Source organism: Humulus lupulus, chromosome X, assembly GCF_963169125.1.
Source record: "Humulus lupulus chromosome X, drHumLupu1.1, whole genome shotgun sequence".
Classification (NCBI taxonomy): Eukaryota; Viridiplantae; Streptophyta; class Magnoliopsida; order Rosales; family Cannabaceae; genus Humulus; species Humulus lupulus.
Genome location: NC_084802.1, coordinates 8,160,411 through 8,185,869, shown reverse-complemented (window position 1 = coordinate 8,185,869; position 25,459 = coordinate 8,160,411). Strand labels below are relative to the sequence as shown.

The window sequence follows — 25,459 nt, the reverse complement described above, 5'->3', positions numbered from 1 at the left end:
CGATTTGTTTCCTGGAATCGCAAAGGTGGCATTTTTAACATCTTCATCTGTATACAGGTGATGTAGTAATCTTTTGTGAGTTTCGTTAATCAGAGGCCCTTGTTTAATCACCCCTAACATCACACTTTTCCTGTGAGCCATGGCTGTTCCCAAGAGATCTTCATAAAAACTCAAGAAAGCTACTGTGATTTGATGGGGCTCGTGTACCTGTCAACCATCTTTATCCTCTATGGCTTAAACTCGGCTTGTAGTTCTTCGGGCTCTAATACTCGCATGAAACATAGAGGTATTCTCATCCCCATCCTTAAGCCAATGCAATTTAGCTTTTTGTCGAAGGAAGGAAATGAGATTTGACCGAGCTTCTTCATACCTCTCCCTAGCCTCCTTTTCTTGGATGATAAGCTCCTTATCCCGCGGATTATTTTGAAGTTCCGACTGAAGGGAATGGAGCTCCTATAGCTTACAAGAAACATCCACATTAATATCACCTGTTTCCACCTTATTTAAGTCTTTCAACTTTCCTTTAAACTTCCTCAGTTTCTGAACTAGTTGAAACACAGGAGCACCATAAACTTGTTCCTGCCATACCTCGCGAAGTTTCTCTAAAAAACCAGGAGCCTTTTGCCACATTCGGAAATACCGAAAAGGTTTCCTTCCTGACCTCACCTCCGGGTAGACCTGTAAGAGGGCTGGACAGTGATCAAAACTACCTTCATTCATGAAAGTCACCTTTGCATTCTGGTATCTATCCAACCATGCTTGATTCCCCATTACTCTATCTATCTTGGAGTACACTCTCGTTTCAGGGCCTTGTTTATTGTTCCAAGTAAAGAACGCGCCTGAGAACTTGACATCTTCCATTTGGCAATAATCCATACACTCTTTAAACGCCCCTGAGCAATGATGAGTCTTGCCACTCCCTATTCTTTCCTCGACACTCAAAATATCATTAAAATCCCCTAGCAAAAGCCACGGGTTCCTCACTGTTGTAGCAACTTCTTCCAAGTCAGCCCATAACATATTCCTACCAATTTCCTCATTGAAAGCATACACAAATGTAACCAGAAATCTTTCCTTGTTACTAACCGTGATAACTTCCAAATGCATCAGTTGACTAGTACAATGCAAAATATTAACCAAGAACATACTCGGATTCCAACTAACAATTATTCTCCCACCTTTATGCCATGCATTGTTCAAAGTAAAGCACCACCCTGGGAACATATTAAGATATACAGACCCTAAATTCTTGGTCTGCACTCTAGTTTCAAGGAGACCAACTAAACCCACATTCATGGTGTAAATTATTCTTTTCACCTCCTCTTGCTTGTGGCGTTTATTGATCCCCCTGACATTCCAACTTAGAATTCTATCCATTCTTGGTCTACACTATGAATTTTTCTATTCTTATTTTATTTCTATTATTAATTTCTTTTTAAATATTATTGTATTATATATATATATGTTATATAGCCATGTAAATATATATATATGTCAACATTGTGATTAGATGTCATATATGTAAAGATTATTGATATAAATATTTATATATACTATAGAACAATAATTTATTCAATTATATATATTTAAAAAAAATAGTGAACCAGATTTTATTAAAATTATAGACAATGTTTGCAAATTTAAAAGTAATCTAGCGTGCATTGCACGTTGCTTCTACCTAATATATATATATCAACGTTGTGTTTAAATGTCACATACGTAGAGATTATTGATATAAATATTTATATATAGTATAGAACTATAATTCATTATATTATTTTATTCAAAAAATAATAATTCATTCTATTATATGTATATATATTTTTTTTAAAATAATGAACCAATTATTAAAATTATAGACAATGTTTACAATTTTAAAACTAAACAAACGTGGAAACGTGCATTGCACATTGCTTACTTCTACCTACTATATATATATATATATATATAAACAATAGATGTCATCATGTAACCTAACTATTTTCTATAATCATCAATTAATTAATTTATTTTGGTTAAGGGGATACTATGTTCATTGTTTACTTCATTGAATATTAATTTGACTGGCAAGAGGCAACAACCAGTCAAATATCAGTCTTAAGATACTTATAGATAATTTCAATTCCAACCCAATAATGAAAATTAGGATTCCAACCCAATCTTTTCTACTCTAACAAAATATTATTATAATAATAATAATTATTATTATTATCTACTATTGATTAACTAAATATAATAAATTCGGAAATATTTAAAAAATACTACAAAAAATAATCAAGAAACAATTCTAATAAAATATTAAATTTAATTATATTGATTTTTGTTAGCGTACGCGTGGAACTAAATTTATAGCGTTCCTTTAGATGAATACATATCTTCTTAAGAATCTTCTTCTAGAAAAATAAAAAGGAAAATCATGATTAATGAAGAATTTTTATTATACTATATATATATATGAATAGATATTAAATTTGACAATTAGGGTTTAAGGAAAAGAACAAAAAAGAAGAAAGAAGAAAGAGAAATTAAAGCTAAACTAGTTGATACAAAAGGAAAATTGCAGAGATAAAAGAGAGTAAGAATAAGGACGAGAATATATAAAAAAAAAATTTACCTAATATTCCTTCCTAAAAAATTACTATTGAATTAACTGCCTGCTCACACCAGCTCCACACTCAAGGGCCAAGATAATAAGTCTTACTTCTGATTTTGATGATAATGAAAGGCACATAATAAACTTTAACTTTTACTAATTTAGTTAAAAACCTAGTACTGCTTTAATATAAAAACAAAAATATTTTTTTTATTTTGTTTTGGCAATGTTTGGAATCAAAACTATACTCGGTAATTACTACATTTTTTTTGGAATAATATAAAAAACATTTATACAGACAATTTCGAAATTTTGTAAGATAATATAGAAATTTATAAAAATAGAGAGAGATGAGGTCTCTAGAAGATAAAGAGAGCTGAGAAAGTATGAAATTGGAAATTGAAGAATAGAGATGATAGTGAAAGTAGAGAGACGGAAAAATATGGAATAGAAATTAAAAGTAGGGTAAGAAAATGAGTGATGAGAGAAAGAGCGAGAAGAAAAAATAAGGTTCCATAGCTAAAACAATCCTATATTCACATTGGTCTACCGACATAATAAAGAACAAAAGAGAGAACAAGACAAATAAGATCGAGAACATAATGAAAAAGTGAAAAAATAGAAAATGATGACAAAGAAAAAATAAATAATAATCGATGATATAAGAAAGTGAGCGAGAAAAAAGTAAGCGATGATGATAGAGAAAATGAAATTATAAAATTAGTAAAATGAGAGATTGATGAGAGAAAAAATAAATAGAGCAGATCATGATCAAACATATTTATGAGTATATATTTACAAAATTTAAATAAGTTGTGAAAGTTTTTTCCCCTTTATCCTCCTCTTAAATTAAAATTTGTATTTATTTATTTAAGTCTTTTGTCCACCTCTTTAATTAAAAGTTTTTTCTTTGTTTTAGTATTTATTTTAAATGTTCATTCTAAAATAGTTTTAATTAATATTTTTTAAGAAAAAATAAAAAAGAGTTATTTGTTAATAATTAAAATTTTTTATTTATTAAGGATTTAATTATTATTTTTAAGAAAAGACATATATATATATTTTTTATAAAATGGGTATAATTTGGTAATGGTCAAAGTTCGGGGGGCAAAATTGATAATTATTCTACATATGACACTGCCACATCAACAGACAATATGCTACGTCATCAATCTGTTAGCCACATAGGACGAAATCTAACTGAAGTCCCATATTTTAGTAATGTGCATAGTTCAGGGGGAATTCTTAACATCGCGAATTATTTAGGGGACACGATCATACAATAGTCATAGTTCGGGGGGGGGGGGGGCAAAAATGCTATTTATTCATTGTTTTACTATTTGGTCAACGAAAAATTTATGAGATATTAATTATGCTAAAAAACGTATAAAAAAAGTGAATATGTTTTTGAAAATTTGAAAAATATTTTCAATTTTTTGAAAGAAAGAATGTTATTATACATAAAAATAATTATAAATGATGATGACAATAGTATTGGGTAATTATCAAGTAGATCCTTCGGTGCACCTTTTCATATTTTTGGCACCTGGATAATTATAATTATAATTTTTTTATATGACATTGTATATTGTAGTTACAACAAGTATCTCAATTAATATACACAAAATAATTCAAATATTTTGTTGCACGTGGCTGGCAAAAGAATTTGCAAATTGTCCAATCCGAATAAACTGCCCAAATCAAACCAAACCAAAAAATGCAACTTGAATAACCTGACAAAAATTCAAACCGCCCAATTATTATACTAGATAGTTTGGGAATTATACCAACCCTCCCAATATAACCCAAATAAACTGATTACAAGTTTTTTTTTTACATTTACACTTACATATATTATGTATATTATTACATATATTATATTAGAATAACAATGAATTTGGAATAATGTTTTAAAGTTTCAATTTAGAATAATGTCTATGTTTGGAAGTATATACTATACTTTTAGTTTGTTGAATATAATTATTTGAATATTTTTTTTAAAAAATCTTAACATGGACCCGCTCAAACCGCCTAAAATATTGGATAAGTTAAACCATTTTTTTTTAACTAAACGGGTTAGAGTTGGATTTTTCCAAGCTAATTTTTATATTGGTTGATTAAAGTATGTTGTAACCAGACCAAACTGATCGATAAACACCCCATGCTAAAAAAAAAACACGCGTGCAACATAAACCTTGTTTTCCACACCTTAAACTATTTGAAATTTTACAAAAATTGATAGAATGTTTGCTATAAACACAATTAATATACACAAATATATTTAAAAAAAATTAGTATTCTAACTATCCATATCGAAAACACAAAAAGGACAACCATAATCCCCTTTTAAGCGGACTATGTGAGAATTTTCATATAGTGCTATTATTCGAGCTAGTTATTACAAAGTACAAGACAATAGTAATGTAATGATCTGTATACCATCTTCTAGTTCCAGTCATTTTATTTCTCTCTTTCCTTTTTTTTTTATTGGATTGACTTTGGTGGATTAATAAAAAATAAATTTAAGATGAATTGACACTTCATTGCAAACATTAACTAAAGCTTCGCAAACGTGACTACATAAATTTCCAGTACCCAAATTTGTGGTCTATAAATAAATGTCCCTTTTCTCATATCAAAAAGCAAATCTCCAAAGGGTATTATTCATATTATCATCACTTTCTCATAGATATTTTTGATAAAGTAATATCAGAAAAGGAACTGATGAGGAAAATTAGGTTGATCTTGATTTTCATCTGGATCTTCTTTCTAGATGGATTGCTCATCATGGCTGATCATGGCATTCACAGTAACTATACATTTGTTGTAAGTAAACATATATATATAATTTCACAATGTTTTTATATATATATAACTATATGTTATTCATAATCATAATTATTAATTGATTTGCAGGTTGCAGAGAAGAAATTTAGGAGATTATGTACAACAAAAAAAATGTTGACTGTAAATGGCAGGTTCCCAGGCCCAACCATTCGAGTTCGAAAGGGCCAAACGGCTTTCATTACTGTTCATAACAAAGGAAACTATGGCATCACTATTCACTGGTAATAAACTACTGCTATCTTTTCCTACTTTTATGTTATAATAAATTTATGTGATAATAATCCATCCATCATGTAATGAAATAATTAATGCTGTAATATATAGCTCAATGAATGAAATGTTCTTCAGAGAATTTATGTTGTTTTCTCCTCACTAAAAAGCTTATGTTAATCACTGTTTATTCTTAATTATATTTTAAGTAAAGGGTACGTGTGTGTTTGTGCTTATAATTAATAGTGATTAACATATATATATATATTTGTAGGCATGGAGTAAAACAACCAAGAAATCCATGGTCAGATGGACCTGAAAACATAACGCAATGTCCAATCCAACCAGGGAAAAGCTTTACTTATGAGGTTATATTTTCAACAGAAGAAGGAACTTTATGGTGGCATGCTCATACTGATTGGTCACGTGCCACTGTTCATGGCCCCATTATTGTTTTGCCTCCATTAGGGAAAACATACCCATTTCCTCAACCTCATGCACAGAAAACAGTCGTACTCGGTATGTGTATATATTTATATATATATATTTCTTACGTTGGCGAAAAAATGTAACTAATAATATTCCAAATTTATGTGTTTTATATATGTATTGCAGCCTCATGGTATAATCGAGACGTGAATGAAATTATTGAGAGTGCCATGGCAACCGGATCAGACCCAAATATATCAGATGCTTTCACCATCAATGGCTGGCCTGGACCTTTATATAATTGCACCAATGGTATAGAACTTATAATTGAGCAGAAATTTTATGTTGCATGCATGCATCAATTAAATTCAATATATATATATATAAACAAAATTTTATCATTTTGTAGAAAGAATATACAACCTGGTAGTGAGACCAAAAAGGAGGTACCTTCTTCGAGTAGTGAACGCAGTAATGAACGACGAAATGTTCTTAGCCATAGCACAGCATAATTTCACAGTGGTGGCTCAAGACGCAGCTTACATCAAGCCCATAACCACAAACTACATAATGATAGCCCCAGGCCAAACCATGGACATTTTACTCACCACCAAAAACCACTCAAAACCCACTCTCTACTACATCTTTTCTAGACCATTTTCTGACTCTAATGTCACCTCCGATAACTCTACTACCTCTGCCATTCTTCGTTATCACCATGGTGATAGTAAAAATAACTCCAACAAAACCATCGAACCCTCTTCATCAAATGTTCCAATAATGCCAATATTGCTTCCTAATATAACTGATAGAGTTGCTTCGTACAATTTCACTAGTCGTATTAGAGCCTTGGCTACCAAGGAATTTCCGGTTAATGTCCCTATGAATGTTGGAAAACGATTGTTCATTACGGTTTCGATTAATACAATAATTTGCCCAAACTCGTCTTGTGAGGGACCAGATGGTAGTCGGATAGCAGCAAGCTTAAACAACGTTAGCTTTCAGACCCCTTCGATCGATATTCTACAAGCATATTACAGGTATCTCATATGTGTACATATAAATATATTTATTGAAGAGTTTTCAATATCATATATATATATTTATGTATATGTACGTGGTGCAGGAGCTTGTCAGGTGTTTATAGCAGCGATTTCACAGCCAGGCCACCTTATATTTTCAACTTCACAGGAGACGTGGGAAACAACACATTACACCCAAGCATTGGGACGAAGGTGAAGATGGTGGAATATGGTGAAGCAATTGAGATTATATTCCAAGGGACTAATGTATTGGCTGCTGAGAATCACCCTATGCATCTCCATGGTTTTAGTGGCTACAATGTCGGAACTGGTTATGGCAACTTTGACCCCAAAACTTCCCCCAAAACCTACAATTTGCTTGATCCACCTGAGATCAACACATATGGAATTCCCAAAAATGGTTGGGTTGCCGTTAGATTCTTTGCTAAAAATCCTGGTACGTACGTTAAGAAACTTATTCTTGTTTTTTTTTTTTTTGAACAGTATTAATTAAGAAATTCAAATGTTATTTTTTTTTTCAGGAGTGTGGTTTTTGCATTGTCATCTAGAGAGACATGCCAGTTGGGGTATGAGTGCTGTGCTGATTGTCAAGAATGGGCCAACGAAGGAGACAAGCATTCGAAAACCTCCTCCTAACATGCCAATATGCTCTTAATTAATTAAAAGCTTCCACCATCAATATATATATATATATATTATGATCAATAATGTGGAAGTTTTACAATAAGCTAGATAAATATTGCCTCTTGTTATTTTTCGTTTTAATAAGCATGTTTTATCTTAATTTACATCTGGAACTATATATATAGAACTAGCTATTGATCAGTTAAAGGCTTTTTTTTTTTAAATATTCAAGTATTCATAAATAGATTGTATTATCATTATTATTATTATTATTATTTAAATGTTCCTCTTATTCTATATTTTCTTGGAAAAGGCACTCAGCTTACAACAGCTTACGTTCATGATATTTGAAAAAAGGCTGGGGTTTTATGGAACTTCGCCTTAATCACCAACAAAAATTCAATTAATCAAATATATAATATATATAGTTTGGGTTAGAATCTTTTCTTTTCTCTGCTATTTTTCTTTTTTCTCTTTTTTTAATTTATATTCTATTTAATTTAGGATTTCTACTATAAGAGATATAGAAAAAGGTTAAGCGTACTTTGGCAACTTTACATAAGGCAGAGTTTGGTTTTTTTGGAGGTGATAGTGGAAAAGTTGACAGATAAGTCACCCTTACTGCCACTTTACAGAACCGTACATATATAATAAATTATTTTTTAATAGACATTATTATTTAATTGAATACATTTGTGATAGAAGGAATGTGTAAAATTGTTGTATTCCTTGAAAAAGACTAAGACAACATACAAAAGATATAAAACCCCTTTGTGAGGAGACCAAAAGCACAAAATAGGACACATATACATAACAGTATGACTGTGTACAAATAGTATCAGCCTCCACTGTCCTCAAGGCCAAAAGACCAAATTCACTACAAAAAAACAAGGCATATACCGAGAACAAAAGTCGTCGGTAGAAGCTAAAATGTTCTCTGTATAGCTTATACCGAGAACATGTTCTCGGTACAACCACGTCGATAGAGGTAAACTTCTACCGAGGACATTCAATATGTCATCGGTATAAGTTTTACTGAGGACATTGTCCTTGGTATAGAGTTGACAATGTCATCAGCATAACCTGTCCAATTTTGTCATATGGATGGGCTATACCGAGGACATTGTCCTCGGTATAGACTGAGCTGAGATTTCTTTTATATGTGAAATGTTTATTCACTTATATATTTATTTATTTACTTAATTTGAATTAAATATAAAACAATAGAATAAAATTAAAACACTTACATTAAACATATAAATAAAAACATAAGAGTTCGTTTGCTCAATCAAAATAAAAAGTTGTCCTAAACATGAAAATGTAAGTCCATAGTAATAAAACTCATACATAAGTCCTACTGACTCGGTGCTCCAACATCGGGATCATGAGGTGGTGGTGGGGCACATTTAGATCCCAGGGTGATACAATGAGTCCAGATGTGCTCCTCTAATTGTCGAACACGCTCTCTCATCTCAGTCATCTCTTCATCTCTAGTTTGTGGAGGATCAATAGTAAATGGAGTCTGGTCCCTTATGTTAAGGATACATCCATATCTTTTCTGGTGGCCACGTCATTTTTCGAAGACAGTTTGTACAAAAAATAAGTCGTCATATTCAGGCACACTCGAAACTGGTGTGGAACTCACTACAAGAAATATTGGTTTTAGAGGCGACTCTATTAGAGGCGACTATATGTCGCCCCTAATATTTTAAAATTCAGGGGCGACACATCATTAGTCGCCCCTGATATTGGTATAAGTCGCCCCTGATGTTGAGAGATTTTCGCCATTTGTGAAAATTATTAGGGGCGACACATGATTAGTCGCCCCTGATGTTTTGAATGTTTGCCACTTGTGAAAATTATTAGGGGCGACTATATGTCGCCCCTAATATTCTAGAATCAGGGGCGACACATCATTAGTCGCCCTTGATATTTTGAAATTTTTGCCATTTGTGAAAATTATTAGGGGCGACTATACATCGCCCCTAATATTCTAGTATCAGGGGCGACACATGATTAGTCGCCCCTGATATTGGTATGAGTCGCCCCTGATGTTTTGAATGTTTGCCACTTGTGAAAATTATTAGGGGCGACTATATGTCGCCCCTAATATTCTAGAATCAGGGGCGACACATCATTAGTCGCCCCTGATATTGGTATGAGTCGCCCCTGATGTTTTGAAATTTTTGCCATTTGTTAAAATTATTATAGAATGGCCATCTAAACAAAATTTTACAAGATCCATGACATTCAAATAGAAAAATAGAAGCAATTTAATATAAGGGAATAAAAAAAAAAATCATCAATGCATTCAAGATATCATGTCTAGGGTTTTGAAATAACCCTTAACTATAAAGAAAACTACTCCATAATCATATTTCATATTCATAAACATAAATATTCAATGAAAATAAAAGTGTTTTGAGAAGAATGAAAAACTAGATTGAAGAATATAGATGATGATGTTTTTTCCTCCTCCTCTGTTGCTCTAGCCTCTAAAAATCGCAATCCAAAGTTATGATAAAAGTTAACCCTAATCCCTTTTATAGCCCCCAATAATTACATTTAAAATTTAAATTTTAAAGAAAAATTTGCCGCACGGCCGCGGCCACGGGTCATATTCTGGGTCATGTTCGCGCGGAGGCCGCGGCCAGGGGATCATGTTGGCCGCGGCCAATCACTACTACAATCTGGACATCAGGCATCGGTCATGGTAGGTCAGTTTTGCAAAAACCGACTTAATATATGTTCATAAGTCGGTATTCAGGGAACCGACCTATCATGTTAGTCAAAGAGAAGCATGGTAGGTCGGTTTTTAAGGAACCGACCTACCATGCATAACATAAATTATCATTGATGATTTTTTGTCATAACATAAATTTTTTATGACTATATGTCGTTTTTAATCTTAACAAATAATTATTTGTGATTGAAAGTATTATACAGTAACAATTTGTCCTTGAGCAAAAATATATGTAGTCACAATAAATTATTATTTTTGTTGTTAATACTTTTAGCTAAAGACTTTTAAATATATTTTTAGTCACAATTTTTATTGTAATCATGGAAACAATATTATTTATAGTGAAACTTACATATATGCCATCTTAAAATTTTAATTAAAGAGATAATTAATGTAATAATATAATTTCATATGTCATTCTACCTCGATCACTATCTTTTTCTACCAAAAAATTTACAGGATTTATACTCTTATTTGTTGGCAATTAAGTTTCAAAATTTTCCACATTCCCACATATTGTAAACTTTCATTCACAATTTCGATTGATTTTATGCTACTCAAGATCAATATTAGTCGATCTACAATTCTATTAAAAAAATTGAGACCAACAATTGATTTATGAGTTGAGAATTTGAATATGAAATTGTCGTTTTTTTCAAAATTTTATTCAGGTAACCAACAATGAGATAAATTATAACCGGTTACAACTTTTTCAAGTTTAAAACTTGTAACAGGTTACAAGTTTAAAACTGGTAACAGTTACAAGTTTAAAACTGGTAATAGTTACAAGTTGAAAACTGGTAACAATTACAAGTTGTAACTGCTCTTGAACTACTGCTCTTGAACTAAGAAAATCGTAACCAGCTACTGCTCTTGAACTAAGAAAAAGTTGTAACTAATTACTACTTTTATCGTTGTAATAAAGTAATTGTGATAGGATCTTACATATTTTGGAAGAAAAAAACTCAGATCCAAGATTTAACTATAAATAATATTGTTTCCATGATTACAATAAAATTTGTGACTAAAAATATATTTAAAAGTCCGTAGCTAAAAATATTAGCAACAAAAATAATAATTTATTGTGACTAAATATATTTTTGCTCAAGGACAAATTGTTACAGTATAATACTTTCAGTCACAAATAATTATTTGTTAAGATTAAAAACGACATATAGTCATAAAAAATTTATGTTATGACAAGAAATCATCAATGATAGAACCGACCTATTATGCAACTTAGTAGGTACTTAGTAGGTCGGTTTTATAAACCGACCTACCATGCTATTTTCTTGATATGTTTTTTTTAAGTATACTAATTATTATTTATTAATTACCTTATATTGTATTTTTTTTTTAAATATAATATTATTTACAATTCGAAAAAAAAACTTAAGAAAAAAAATCAAATCTAAAAAAAAAAGAACCAATTGCTATGGTACCTGGTTGCTTAGTCAGGTGTGAAAACAAAATCAAATCTAAACAAAAGAATCTAAATTAATCGCTATTGTAACTGGTTACACCTAGGTCTAAAAAAAATCTGATATGAATAAAATGAATCAGGCGTCATGGTACCTGGTTACTTAAACAGATTTGGAAGAAAAAAAACCCAGAAAAATCAAAAGTTTTGTTTGCTTGTTTTTTTATTTCTTGTACTTGTATTCTGAATAAATTTTGTAAACCTATCGATACATTTTTTGAGCAAACATTCTAGTTCTATTTCTTTAAATAATTAATAAACACATAAATATTTATGTTAGAACCTTATTTGATGAACGTTTGGCTGCTAAAGCTATATCCAATTGATCTAAACACCACAGGGAAAAACCTTTTGACAACTTTTGCCATTTTCAACCAAAAAAACTAATCAGCTAACCTAAGTTTTCATATGTTAAAAGTACCCTAAAATATTCAACTACCTAGTTTCTTATACTACTCCAGTCTACATTAAATAATAACAGTCAACTTTTCTTCAGTACATTTCTTAAATCAAATCAAATATGAAGTCAAGTACCTGGTTACTTAAACAGATTTAGAAAAAAAAACCCAGAAAAATCAAATATGAAGTCAAGTACCTGGTTACTTAAACAGATTTTAAAAAAAAAAAACCCAGAAAAATAAAATATGAAGTTCAAAATCAGATGTGAAAAAGAAGAAAAAGAATAAAACTAGATTTGAAGAAAGAAAAAGAAGAATAAGAAAGACCAAATAAGAAGAAGAAGAATAAGAAGAAAGAAAGAAGAAGAAGAAAAAAAAGAAAGAAAGAAAGAAAGAAAGAAAGAAGAAGAAGAAGAAGAAGAAGAAGAAGAAGAAGAAGAAGAAGAAAAACCAGTTCGTCGTCGTCGTCGAAGGCAGCGGCGGAGGTAGCATCGCCGGAAGAAATCTGAGGAGAGATCGTGAGAAAGAAAATAAGAAATGAGGAAGAAATAGGAGAGGAGAAAGAAAGAAATGAGAAGAAGAGACAGAGATGGTGAGGAGAGAAGAGAATTAAGTTTATGGTAATTTATTTACCATATTTTAAACTTTTTTCCAAAACTTACCATATTTTGTACAATTATTTTTTTTCCCATAAATTTAGAAACTATTTATATTTTTCCCATATTTATGTAAACATCTCTTATAAAATGTCGTCGAAATTCAAATAAAAAAATCTAAAAATATAATTAATAAATAATTTAATTTAAAAAATAAACTAAATTTTTTTAAATATATATTTATGAAAATTATGTATATTTATTAAAAACTTTTAAAACTAATTGTTTTTTCTAAATTTTTCATATTATTAACTTTTGTATTTATAATCATTTTTTATATTAAAATTAAAATTTAATTATATAATGAGATAATAGATGGATTTATGTCTCAAATTATGTATTATTTCTTGGAATGATTAATAAGTGACATTAAAATTTAGAAATGGAGAATAGATTGAATTTAAAAAGTTTTACTTTTGTTAAATGAATAATTTAATTTTAAAAAAAACTAAATTATGTAAATATATATTTATAAAAATTATGTATTTATTAAAAACTTTTAAAATTATATTTTTTTGTTTCTAAATTTTCCATATTATTAATTTTTGTATTTATAATTAATAATTTTTATATTAAAATTTAAATTAGCTATGATATAAAGAATAATATACTTAAATGTAATTTAACTACATTATTCTTTATCATATTTTATAAAATTAGTGTAATATTGAAAATGAGTTGTTCTATTTATTGGTTAAATATTGAAAATAATTTTAAAATGTTATATTATACAAATATATTTATAAAAAAGTATTAATTATTAATTTGCAACATAGAGTAATTATTAGTTAAAAAATAATTTTTCATTAATTGTCTAATTTTTTTAATTATTAATTTAATTAGTTATTATATATGTAATAAAAGAAGTTTTTTTAAATAAAATTTTATTAACAATACTTAATAATTGGGTCAAGCCAAATAAAAAAAAACCCCAAAATGTGTTTTTCCCGGGAAGCCAAATAAAAAAACCCCCCAAAATGTGTTTTTCCCTCTGTAATATCCCATATACCCCAAATCCTCCAGACACCAAACGAAAATTAGGTCTCACTATCTCCTCTCAGATCCCAATCCCCAACCTTCTCTCCATAAGTCTCTCCTCTGTCAAGCTTCCAAAATTCTCTCCTCTGTAAGTCTCCCTCTCTCACACTCGGCCCTCTAGATCCGTTCAACCCCACCGAACTCAGCCTCTACAAGAACTCAGCTCTCGACTTTCTCTCCCTAACGACCCCGCTGAACTCAGCTTCTGCAAGAACCAAGCGACCCCGTCGAAGCAAGAACCAGGCGACCACACAGTCTCTTCCCACACAGTCTCTTCCGCTTTCTCTGAGGTAAACTAGGCAGCCAAATATTCTGGAATTTTGAATTTCTCAGCCAAATCTGAATATGCATTTGCGTTATTGTGCTCAGATTTGTTCATTTGGTTGACTTTCTCTCTCTATGATCCATTCATATACATATATATATATGTATGTATATAAAGATATAGTAAGTGTACCTTGAGGGCCATATGAATGGCTGATTCTATTGTGTTCCCATCGTTTTGGTAGGAATAAGGGCCTAAGCTAATGAGAGGCGTCCACGGCTGGAGAAGACGATGAGAGCAACCTCAGCATCGCACAAAACAGATAACTCATAAGCTTTCTTAAGCAAACCATTACGTCGTTTACAGAAGGTGACTTGTCTGTTTGTGGTGTTCTCTGTTCTCTTTATCTCTACCAATTTGTCTATCCTCTCCTTGTGCATATATTTATATCTACACACACAAACTAGCTGTTCAGGTTTTGATTGAACTACATATCCCATACATATATATGTGTGTAGTATATGCAGGCCGTTCTATCAAAGAATATAGCTGGACAAATTTAGGTTGTATTATACAAAGTTAAAAGAGAAATAATTAGCTAGGCTACGTAAATTAGCCTCCTCTTGTAATTAATTAACCTTCAAATATTGTCACTCACATATATATATTTAAATCATATAATATATGTGCTGATCTGATATTCTTATGTTATGAAAGTATATGCACACATAAAACTACTTACAATAGTCTTATAAACTTTGAACTTAACTATTTATGCGTTTGAACTGAACTTAATGTGTTATTTGTGAAATTAGTCACTCAGCCATCCATGCATAATTGATCCCATTTGTGATTTGTCAAATATGCATTATTGATCCCAATAGTGATTTGTGTAACGAAATGCATATAGCTAGCCTTGTATTTCTCTCTCTCTCCATATAACTATATATATATATATTTAATCAACCAAAAAAACAAAACTCAATTTCATAACACCCTACACAAAACTAAATTAAACAAACTTAACATATATATATATATATATATGCACAAACCTTGTCCATGATCAAAGTTTATGGTAATGGAAAATAATAGAGGAGAAGACTTATAATAATACTCTATTTTTTTGTTTTTTGTTTTGGGAAGTTGAGTCTGTGATCAAGAAGAAGATATATAGAGGTGCAGGAGTCTGGTCTAGCAGAGATGGGTATTTTTGGTACTCAAAATAGACCTTTTAACCATTCTCCAACTCACACTGATCTTTTATTTGCTTTTCATCGTGGGTCCTAGATTAAAAATACTTACATATATAAACATTTCTTAATTTTTCGTATATATTACTCTTTTGGTATTGAATGTATTAATGAAATAAGCTATATATATGTCTATATGAGTTAAAGGGTTTAAATAATATTTTCACTTAGTTCAAATATATTCCAAAGTTATGTTTTCACTTACTCTTTTGTTGCTTATCTTCTTCATAGCAGAATTTAGACTTTAGACTTTAGACTTAAAACTTGAGCAAAAGTATACATTTTTCTTTTTTGGGCATATATATATATATATGTATGTATATAAAGATATAGTAAGTGTACCTTGAGATTATAAATGATAGGACTGGACTCCACTATTTCCCACACTCCATGTGACTAGAATAATGCTTATATGTGTATGGGCGTGTGTGTATACATACACAATATATATAAATATATATCTTCTTAATAAGCAAGTTGTTAACACCAGACCATAGTATAGTATTAGATTTGGTGTCTTGTTAAGCTTTGTTCAATAATCAAAGCTATCACATACTGACCTTTTCAGTGTTGCACACCATGTGTCTGACATGATGTTTTAGAGGCATGTGAAAGATACCTTACGTTAAACCTTCTCTTTTTTTGTTGCCAGAACATTGTAATGCTTGGTAATTGTATAAGATGCCCAAATAATGTTGTGACATTACTGATGAAATAAAGTAGAGAATGTGCACCCTGATCGGCATGTGCATGAATGAGCATTTTCTGGTCTAAATAATTCACTTGTGGAAAGAAGAAAGAAAAAGCTACTACAATTATAAGAAGTATTAACAGTACATAATGAGCTCATAACTTACTAATCCAAAGTGTTTTTTTGAACTAAAATTTGGATAGAATGAATGAACTTATCCAAATTGATACCTTTTTAATTACTAAAAATAAGGATTTTTGGTTGATTTTTCAGTCCACAGGTTCTTTTTCCCATGACAAGAGTATCACACTGGGGAGTCTTATAGGAGTTAATAGTATTCTAGATCTATCAAAGGAAGAAAAAGTGAACTTTCTAAAGAAAATAAGTGAGTGGAATAAATAAGTTAGTGGAATAAATAAGTGAGTGGATAATTAAATATAGATATATGTATATTTATAAAGAGAGAGAGAGAGAGATGTTATTGTGTGTGTGGAATAAATATAAGTCATCAGTTATGTCAGAGTAAGAGTTAATCATCAGTGATTTGTCGAAGCTTAAAGGGCCTTTAGTTTGTCTTATATGACTTAAAATTGAACTGTTCTAGTCTGTATATCATAAGGATTGGTGTATTCATTAGTCTATTATTTTAATGCAATTATTTTTCCACTTGAGCCCAATTTTTGTTTCTATGAGTCTATCACTTTGAAACATTTGGCCTGGGAAGTCAAGTAATCAGTTTTATATATGCCATTATCCCTGGTAGGTTGTCTTAAACAAATTTCATTTTTTTCCTTGTATAATAACATTCTCTTGCATTTCGTAGACGACATCCTCCGATATTGGGCAGCTCCTATCATCCTCTCGGCACACAGGTATGTATATATATATATATTTATATTTATTAGATACTATGTATTGAGATTTATATATATATATTAAGTTGATTTAATTTTTTTTAAATTTAATTATTTGAGTTGATTTTGTGTAGAAATTGAAGGAGTATCTCTTGGAAATTCGGTCACCGGTATAATATAATTTTGTGGCATCAAGGTATTTATTTTTTAATTATGTTATTAGTTTAATTAATATAATTAATATGTGAATGTGTGTACAAAATGAGATGTGTTTAGTGATATATTTATATATGTGTATAAAATTGTAGTATGTGTTAGTATTTAAATTTGATTAATAATATGTATATTGTGAATGTTTTGGGAATTTTTTGAGTGTTTTTTGTAGGATTTTAAAATTTTGGGATATGTTATAATAGAAATGTTATGCTGTCAAAATTTTGGTAGAGTTAGAGGACTAAATAAATAATAATATAATAAATAAGACATTAAATACTTAGAATTAACAAAATAAATTAAAGAATAAATTAAAATATTAGATAAATAATTTAATTTAATATAACAATTTAATAATTTTAAAATAAAGTGAAAAATTATAATTTAATATTAACAAATTTAGTAATTTAAAAATAAATTAAATAATTAGATGTATAATTTAAAAATAAATTAAAAGTTAGATAAATAATTTCAAAATAAATTAAAAAATTATAATTTAATTTAATATTAACAAATTTAGTAATTTAATAATAAATTAAAGTTAGATAAATAATTTCAAAATAAATTACAAATTTAGATAAATGAATTAAAAAATTATAATTTTATTTAATATTAACAAATTTAGTAATTAAAAAATTAGATAAATAATTTCAAAATAAATTAAAATTTTAGATAAATGAATTAAAAAATTATAATTTAATTTAATATTAACAAATTTAGTAATTTAAAAATTAGATAAATAATTTCAAAATAAATTAAATGAATTAAAAAAATTATAATTTAATTTAATATTAACAAATTTAGTAATTTAAAAATAAATTAAAAGTTAGATAAATAATTTCAAAATAAATTACAAATTTAGAGAAATGAATTAAAAAATTATAATTTAATTTAATATTAACAAATTTAGTAATTAAAAAATTAGATAAATAATTTCAAAATAAATTGAAATTTTAGATAAATGAATTAAAAAATTATAATTTAATGTAATATTAACAAATTTAGTAATTTAAAAATATATTAAAAGTTAGATAAATAATTTCAAAATAAATTACAAAATTATAATTTAATATCATAAGATTTTATAAGACATCATAAAACATCTAGTGTTAAAAAATATTTCTTTTTTTGTTGCTTTTCTTTGGTGATAAAATTTGATCACCAAAGGTTGGATAGACGTTTTATATATTATCACTTAGTGATAATGTTTTATTAATTATTTTCAACTACGAAAAGCCTTAGACCTGTTCGGTGAAGCTGAGTCAGTAAGAACTCTTAAATATGCTTCTCCGAATTACCCAGGACGGTATGTGTCCACATGGATAGTTTGGATTTGTTGTGTACCTATAATTTGATCTAGTACTCATTTTATTGTTTCGTTAATAGAGATTTCAATATGTGTCTCCTTATTTGTTCTCGTAAGTGGGCAAACTTAATTTTAGTCTGCCCACTTATGAGAACTATAGGGAGGTGTTGCCGAAATTTTTACATAAACGAAACAATTTTAAGAGTGTAGATTAAATTATATGTATACTACAAATCTGAATGGGATATGTTCTTTACCCTTATAGAAGTGGAGTGAAAAGGTGGATTAGGGCACACACACACATAGTCAATAAGTTTTAATTATTGTTTATTCTTGTATCGTAGATGCCGATAGATAAGAGTTGGACGACATTAAGGAAGCGTAACTGTGATGCTTATTGGAACGGTCTCCAAGCCTTTTTGAGAATGGCAAAAGAACACGTAGACTGCGACGGGAGAATTTTATGCCCGTGTGTGAGGTGCCTGAATGTTAAACTACAAACTATAGATACAGTGGAGGCTCATGTCTTTGACAAGGGTTTTCAACAGAGTTATCAAAAGTGGGTTTACCACGGTGAGGTGGAAGCTAGTGTCGCCAATGAGGTAGTTGAGGAGAATGAAGATGTAGATGAGATGGTTGACGTCGTTGATGATTTCCTCTTACCGACAAATGCAGAGGAAGCAGATGGTGTGTCTGGCAGTCGAATGGGACAGTATTATGACGAGTTGTTCGACGAGATTGAAGCTGAGTTGTATCCGGGTTGTGATTGAATATCATCCTTAAACTTTTTGGCAAAGTTGATGCATTTGAAAGTTAGAGGGAAGTGGCCAAATAACTCTTTCGATGAATTGTTGAAGTTACTAAAATTTGCATTTTCGAAAGATAATAAAATTCCCCCAACACACTATGAGGCGAAAAAGAAGTTGAGTAAGTTAGGGATGGGATATCAATCAATCCATGTGTGTAAATATGATTGTTCCTTATTTTATAATGAGCATGCAAGCAAAGATTCATGTCATGTGTGTGGGAGTAACCGATGGGTCAATGAAAAGAAGAAGGGGAAAAAGGTTTCACACAAGGTGATGCGTTACTTTCCGATGACTCCCATATTAAAGCGAATGTACAGTTCAAGACATACAGCTAATGACATGTTATGGCATCATACTGGGAGATCAATAGAAGATGGGGTGATGCGTCATCCGGTTGACGGGTCTGCATGGAAAGACTTTGATGCCACCCATCCTGATTTTGCAAAAGATCCTAGAAATGTTCGTCTAGGCTTGGCTGCTGATGGGTTTAATCCTTTTGGAAACATGAGCTTATCATACAGCATGTGGCCTGTGATTTTGACGAACTACAATCTCCCCCCTTGGCTATGCATGAAGGAAGAGTATTTTATACTAACTCTGCTTATTCCTGGGCCAAAATCACCGGGTAAAGACATGGATGTATTTCTAAGACCCTTGGTAGATGAGTTAAAACAATTGTTGATTAACGGGGTCGACACAAGAGATGGCACAAAGAATGAATTGTTCAAGATGCGTGTAGTCCTTCTGTGGACAATTAACGATTTCCCTGCTCAAAGTAGCTTGTCTGGTTGGAGCGGGCAAGGGTATAAAGCATGTCCAACGTGCAATGAAGACACTACTTCCATTCGAGTGATTGGTAAGACATCGTATGTCGGTCATAGGCGAATCTTGAGGAGTAATCATAAGTATAGAAGGGACAAGGAATTTGATGGCAAAGTTGAGAAAAGAAATCCTCCACAACAGTTTACTTGTCAACAAGTTTTAGATCAAGTCAATGCTTTACCGCTTCAAGTGTCTGGTAAACATGACAGATTTGGGGGGGGGGGGGGGGGTGAAGCGCAAGCGAGGTGCAGGGGAAAGTAATTGGAGGAAAAAATGTATTTTCTATGAACTTGATTACTGGAGTTCAAATCAGTTAAAACACAACCTAGATGTGATGCATGTTGAGAAGAATGTGTGCGACAACATCCTTGGGACTTTGTTAGATAATGATAAATCTAAGGACACCACTAATGCAAGACATGATTTAAAGAATATGGGGGTTAGGAAATCGTTGTGGATTTACGAGGATGCCAATAAAAGGTTAATGAAACCGCATGCTCCATACGTGTTCACTTTTGAATAGAGGGGAGATTTCTGTCAATTTTTGAAAGGAGTGAAGTTGCCCGATGGTTTTTGTTCTAATCTAAAGAAAAAAGTCACAGACAATGACTCAAACATTGTTGGGTTGAAGTCTCATGATTGTCATGTGATAATGCAACGATTACTTGCAGTAGGTGTTCGCAAGTTTTTACCAGAATCTATATCCACTACCATCACTGGATTGTGTAATTTCTTCAAACAATTGTGCTCTAGGACACTGAACGTTTCTGATATGGAGAAAGCTAAGGATGATTTGATTGTTATTTTATGCAAAATGTTGTTGATTTTCCCTCCAGCATTCTTTGACATAATGATCCATCTGGTTTTGCACTTGCCTGATGAAGCAATATTGGGAGGACCTGTATTTATGAGGTGGATGTATTCTTTTGAAAGATACATGAAAAAATTAAAAAAAATATGTCAGGAATAAAGCTCGTCCTGAAGGATTTATAGCAGAAGGATATGTTGCAGATGAGGCTTTGACATTTTGTTCAATGTATTTCACAGGTGTGGAAACAAAATTTAATCAGCCTGATCGTAACGAAGATGCACCATATGTGAATCGACACCTCACAGTGTTTGAATCTCAATGTCGTCCTCTTAGTAAGGGAATTCCCGTGCCCCTCGATGAAAATACTCGGAATAAAGCTGAGTGGTTCATATTGGATAATTCTCTAGAAACTGAAGTGTATTTAGAGTAAGTACATAATTAATGTTCATTTTATTCTTTGTTCAATCTACTCCTTAATTAACAATATTGACATTGTTAATTAATTAACAGGGAACACCTAACTGAGGTGCAACAAAGAGATATGGCTGCCAATCATAAATTGATACATAAGAAAGAGTTTCGTTCATGGTTTCATAAGAAGGTCACTTGTACTTAGCAAATTGCATACTACAAATTACATTCTCATTCTAATATATTTCTTTATTATTAGATATATGACTTGCACCAGCTTGGGTCATTAGAGCATGCTGATGAATTACTAGCTTTAGCATCTGGGTCAGATCTATTGGCTTACTCCTACCAAGCATGTATAGTGAACGGAGTTCGATTTGTCTCATACAATCGAGATCAGAATCGAATTACACAAAATAATGGAGTGTGTGTTGCTGGAACAGAAGGTTTTAACTATTACGGGCAACTTGAAGAAATACTCCAGCTGTCTTTTACTGGTTCTTATTCAGTGGTATTATTTCGATATAAATGGTTCAATACAGATCCGAAAAAAAGAAAACCATCACTGTAAATAATATTACTAGTATCAATGTTAGCGGTGAATGGTATAAAGATGAACCGTTCATACTAGCTAGTCAAGCAAAATAAGTATTCTACATCGATGATCTCGTTAGAGGACGAGATTGGAAAGTTGTCCAAGAAGTGAATCATCGACAAGTTTGGGACTTTCCAGATGCTTCAGATATGATTGCTGATGTTGATGTTGTACATGACACCAACTCATCGAATTTTGTTTTGACTGTGGATCTCGGAGAGTTTGTTGTTCAGCAATCTGATGTACCAGCGACTCAAGTCAACACGGCCCATCGACCTTCTTTAGTTGTTCAAGAAGATGATGGATTTATTAATGACAATGAAGATGATATGACTGACAGTGTAGAAGAAGCAGAAGATGAGGATGAATTAATTGTCGACCTTAGTGATGATAATACTGATGATGTGTGCCCGATAGATGTTGATGTAATTAGTGAGGATAGTGACTATTCTACTTAGTTTTGTATCTAGTGTTCAATGTATTATACATATTGAGAAATAAAAAGCTCGTTTCCAAATAGCATGTTTCAAATTACCTAATCAATTGAAATAATACTCAATAAATTAATTATAAATAATAATTAAATATTAAAATAGATAGGTTAAATTACTTTCGTGTTAGTAGATGTCAGCAGATGTGGCTAGAGGTCACGGTGGAGACGCTGGCGGTGATCCTCCATCGGATCCTACTAGGATCCCGACTACATGCGACTCAGGTAATTTTTTTGTTATTTTATTTACTCACATATGTTTATCATGTATATACTAATATTCTATATATTATTAATTAAAAAAAATACAGGAATCCCAACTAAGAGAAAGGGTCGTGGCGCAGCTATTGGAAAAGATCTAGAGGAGAGGCGGCGTAAAAATGGAAAACCACTGGAAGTAACGTTTTGCCCACGAACGTACAAGGTTGTTGGGGGCGAGCACGCTGCTTTTGTCCGCCTTGTGGGAACCCAAATTAAAACGAAAGTTCCCGGACATTACGGTTCATGGGAATTAGTGCCTAAACAATACAAGGATCAGGTCCTTGGCATAATTCAGGTAAAAATAGTATTAAATATATTTTTTTAAAACTTGTCTTTAATATTTTACATATATTATTAATATGTTTAATTTTCAATTTAGTACTATTATCAAATAGCGGGCCGCGAGGATTTCTTAAAGTGTTTAGATGGTATCGATCGAGAGATGAAGGACCGATACCGTAATAGGAAAACACTAAATCACGAACACTTTGAGAAACACTACAATGGACCGGAGGATTGGGATAAGGTTCTAAACAACCCAACCAATGATGTTAACAAGGAGGAGTGGAAGCAGATCTGTCAGTTATTTACAAGTCCACAATTTATTGTGCGCTCCATAAAGAATAAGGAAAATCGGAAGAAACAAAAGTATTCTACAACGCAGGGTACAAAATCGCTGGTAGCCGTCCGTTTTGAAAAAGTAAGTAAAAGATAAAATATTATCAACATTATGTTCTTTTAAATTATATGTTCTCTAACATTTTGGTTATATTTTTTAGACGAACCCGGACCTCATTGAGTCATGGAAGGATTATCATTGGAAGAAATCAACAAATGATTTTGTGAACGATGATGCTCGTCAAGATTATGTAAGTTTGAATTATATTTTTTAATATTAATAGAGTTATATTTAATGTTAGTGTCTAACATTTTTTGAAAACAGGAAAAACTGAAGGCTGATTTTGAGTTACAAACTCAGCAAACATCCACTGATGCTTCTAATAATGATAGTCCGACATCAGTTGATCAGGTGGAGGTGCTACAAAAAGTGTTAGGCCAAAGGCGTGGACATGTGCGAGGAGTGGGCCGCAAATTGAAGGGGTCGGGGTCGGGGTCGAGGTCGGGGTCGGGGTCGGGGTCGGGGTCGGGGTCATCATCTACCCAACACTCTCACTTCAGCGAGTCTCAAGTTCCTCCTCATCATTCAAGAGAATATATAGAAAAATTGGAGAATAATCTACAGAAATTGACTGATCAAGTTAATTTCTTAACTCAATATTTTGTACCTTCATTTCGTCCACCAAACGTTCAGATGCCGCCTGTGCCTGATAGTGATCATATTTCTAGGGCTTCGTCTTCTCAACCTCCAGCTCCAACTCATCCTTCTATGTACGGGGCAGCGCCGTCTCAACATATGGTACCTCCATATATGTACGGAGTAACACCTTATCCGTGTCCGATTCCACCGTCCTCCCAGCCATCGTATCCCTACATGTATGGAGCTGGATCGTCCACATTACCTCCCCAATATCCTTGGCCGATGTCGCCACCGCAGCAATCACAACCCTAGCCACCGCAACAACCACAACAAGAAGACAATAGGGAGGAGGACGAGACAGCTGATTTAGGAGACTAGGTTTATTTTATTACTAATTATTGTTAAATTTTATGAACAATATGAATATTTGCTATGTTAATGTATTATGAATATGTACAACCCTAGCCACCGCAACAACCACAACAAGAAGACAATAGGGAGGAGGACGAGACAGCTGATTTAGGAGACTAGGTTTATTTTATTACTAACTATTGTTAAATTTTATGAACAATATGAATATTTGCTATGTTAATGTATTATGAATATGTACAATTATTATTTTAATAAACTTATTTGAATATTTAATATAATATTTTTATTTTTAATATATTTGTTTTCAATTATCTAAATTTTAAATAATAATTTCGATAAATAATTATTTAAAATTATATTTAATTAATTAATTTTATTATTTTTTTATAAATAAAATAGTATTAGGGGCGACATTGTCGCCCCTGATAATATGCCACGAGTACAGTATTATGGGCGACAGAGTATAATATTAGGGGCGACGTGTCGCCCCTGATAATTATTAATATGCCACGAGTATAGTATTAGGGGCGACGTGTCGCCCTTGATAATTTTTAATATGCTACGAGTATAGTATTAGGGGCGACAGAGTATAGTATTAGGGACGACGTGTCGCTCCTGATAATATGCCACGAGTATAGTATTAGGGGCGACTAATAGAGTATCAGGGGCGACATATCGAAAAAAATAATTCAAAATTTTCAAATTTTTGAGGCGACATTTCAACTTTTAGGGGCGACCCTAGAGTCGCCCCTAATGTACCCTTCAGGGACATTTTTCCACGGGCGACTAATCAAGGGCGACAAGTCGCCCCTGATACATATCTGGGGCGACTTTTCGGGTTATTAGGGGCGACATGCGTCGCCCCTAAAACTCATTTTTGTTGTAGTGACTCTCAGTATCAGTTGTCTGTGTCTGCTGTGTGTCACGATATGCACCCAATTCCTCCTATGATACAATATATAATGTAATTATGTATTGTAAACAAAA

General features: G+C 31.5%; 4 protein-coding genes across 4 annotated transcripts; 3 read left to right on the top strand and 1 right to left on the bottom strand.

Moving 5' to 3' along the window:
- Positions 1–453: 453 nt before the first annotated feature.
- LOC133805460 (uncharacterized) lies at positions 454–1,377 on the bottom strand. Its single transcript, XM_062243646.1, has one exon. The coding sequence runs from the start codon at positions 1,375–1,377 to the stop codon at positions 454–456; it is 924 nt and encodes a 307-aa protein (XP_062099630.1).
- A 4,794-nt stretch (positions 1,378–6,171) lies between these two features.
- On the top strand, positions 6,172–7,777 carry LOC133805459 (laccase-12-like). The gene is made up of 5 exons (XM_062243645.1): positions 6,172–6,175; positions 6,266–6,391; positions 6,489–7,119; positions 7,206–7,558; positions 7,644–7,777. The coding sequence occupies exons 1-5, from the start codon at positions 6,172–6,174 to the stop codon at positions 7,775–7,777; spliced, it is 1,248 nt and encodes a 415-aa protein (XP_062099629.1).
- A 6,259-nt stretch (positions 7,778–14,036) lies between these two features.
- On the top strand, positions 14,037–24,765 carry LOC133803629 (uncharacterized). The gene is made up of 9 exons (XM_062241730.1): positions 14,037–14,351; positions 14,571–14,695; positions 17,094–17,142; positions 17,259–17,320; positions 22,716–22,806; positions 22,893–23,137; positions 23,222–23,542; positions 23,622–23,711; positions 23,786–24,765. Exons 5-9 carry the CDS (start codon positions 22,716–22,718, stop codon positions 24,410–24,412), a joined length of 1,374 nt encoding a protein of 457 aa, XP_062097714.1. The 5' UTR covers positions 14,037–14,351; positions 14,571–14,695; positions 17,094–17,142; positions 17,259–17,320; the 3' UTR covers positions 24,413–24,765.
- LOC133803630 (uncharacterized) lies at positions 20,511–22,713 on the top strand. The gene is made up of 3 exons (XM_062241731.1): positions 20,511–21,511; positions 21,596–21,686; positions 21,756–22,713. The coding sequence occupies exons 1-3, from the start codon at positions 21,309–21,311 to the stop codon at positions 22,065–22,067; spliced, it is 606 nt and encodes a 201-aa protein (XP_062097715.1). The 5' UTR covers positions 20,511–21,308; the 3' UTR covers positions 22,068–22,713.
- Positions 24,766–25,459: the final 694 nt, after the last annotated feature.

Bases quoted from the DNA above. Each gene is read 5' to 3' on its own strand.
- LOC133805460 (XM_062243646.1), bottom strand. From the start codon at position 1,377: ATGGATAGAATTCTAAGTTGGAATGTCAGGGGGATCAATAAACGCCAC.
- LOC133805459 (XM_062243645.1), top strand. The intron at 6,392-6,488 runs GTATAGAACTTA...ATCATTTTGTAG, and splicing joins TTTATATAATTGCACCAATG to AAAGAATATACAACCTGGTA. The intron at 7,559-7,643 runs GTACGTACGTTA...TTTTTTTTTCAG, and splicing joins ATTCTTTGCTAAAAATCCTG to GAGTGTGGTTTTTGCATTGT.
- LOC133803630 (XM_062241731.1), top strand. From the start codon at position 21,309: ATGTATTTCACAGGTGTGGAAACAAAATTTAATCAGCCTGATCGTAAC. The intron at 21,512-21,595 runs GTAAGTACATAA...ATTAATTAACAG, and splicing joins GAAACTGAAGTGTATTTAGA to GGAACACCTAACTGAGGTGC. The intron at 21,687-21,755 runs GTCACTTGTACT...CTTTATTATTAG, and splicing joins GTTCATGGTTTCATAAGAAG to ATATATGACTTGCACCAGCT.
- LOC133803629 (XM_062241730.1), top strand. From the start codon at position 22,716: ATGTCAGCAGATGTGGCTAGAGGTCACGGTGGAGACGCTGGCGGTGAT. The intron at 23,138-23,221 runs GTAAAAATAGTA...TTTTCAATTTAG, and splicing joins AGGTCCTTGGCATAATTCAG to TACTATTATCAAATAGCGGG. The intron at 23,712-23,785 runs GTAAGTTTGAAT...TTTTGAAAACAG, and splicing joins ATGATGCTCGTCAAGATTAT to GAAAAACTGAAGGCTGATTT.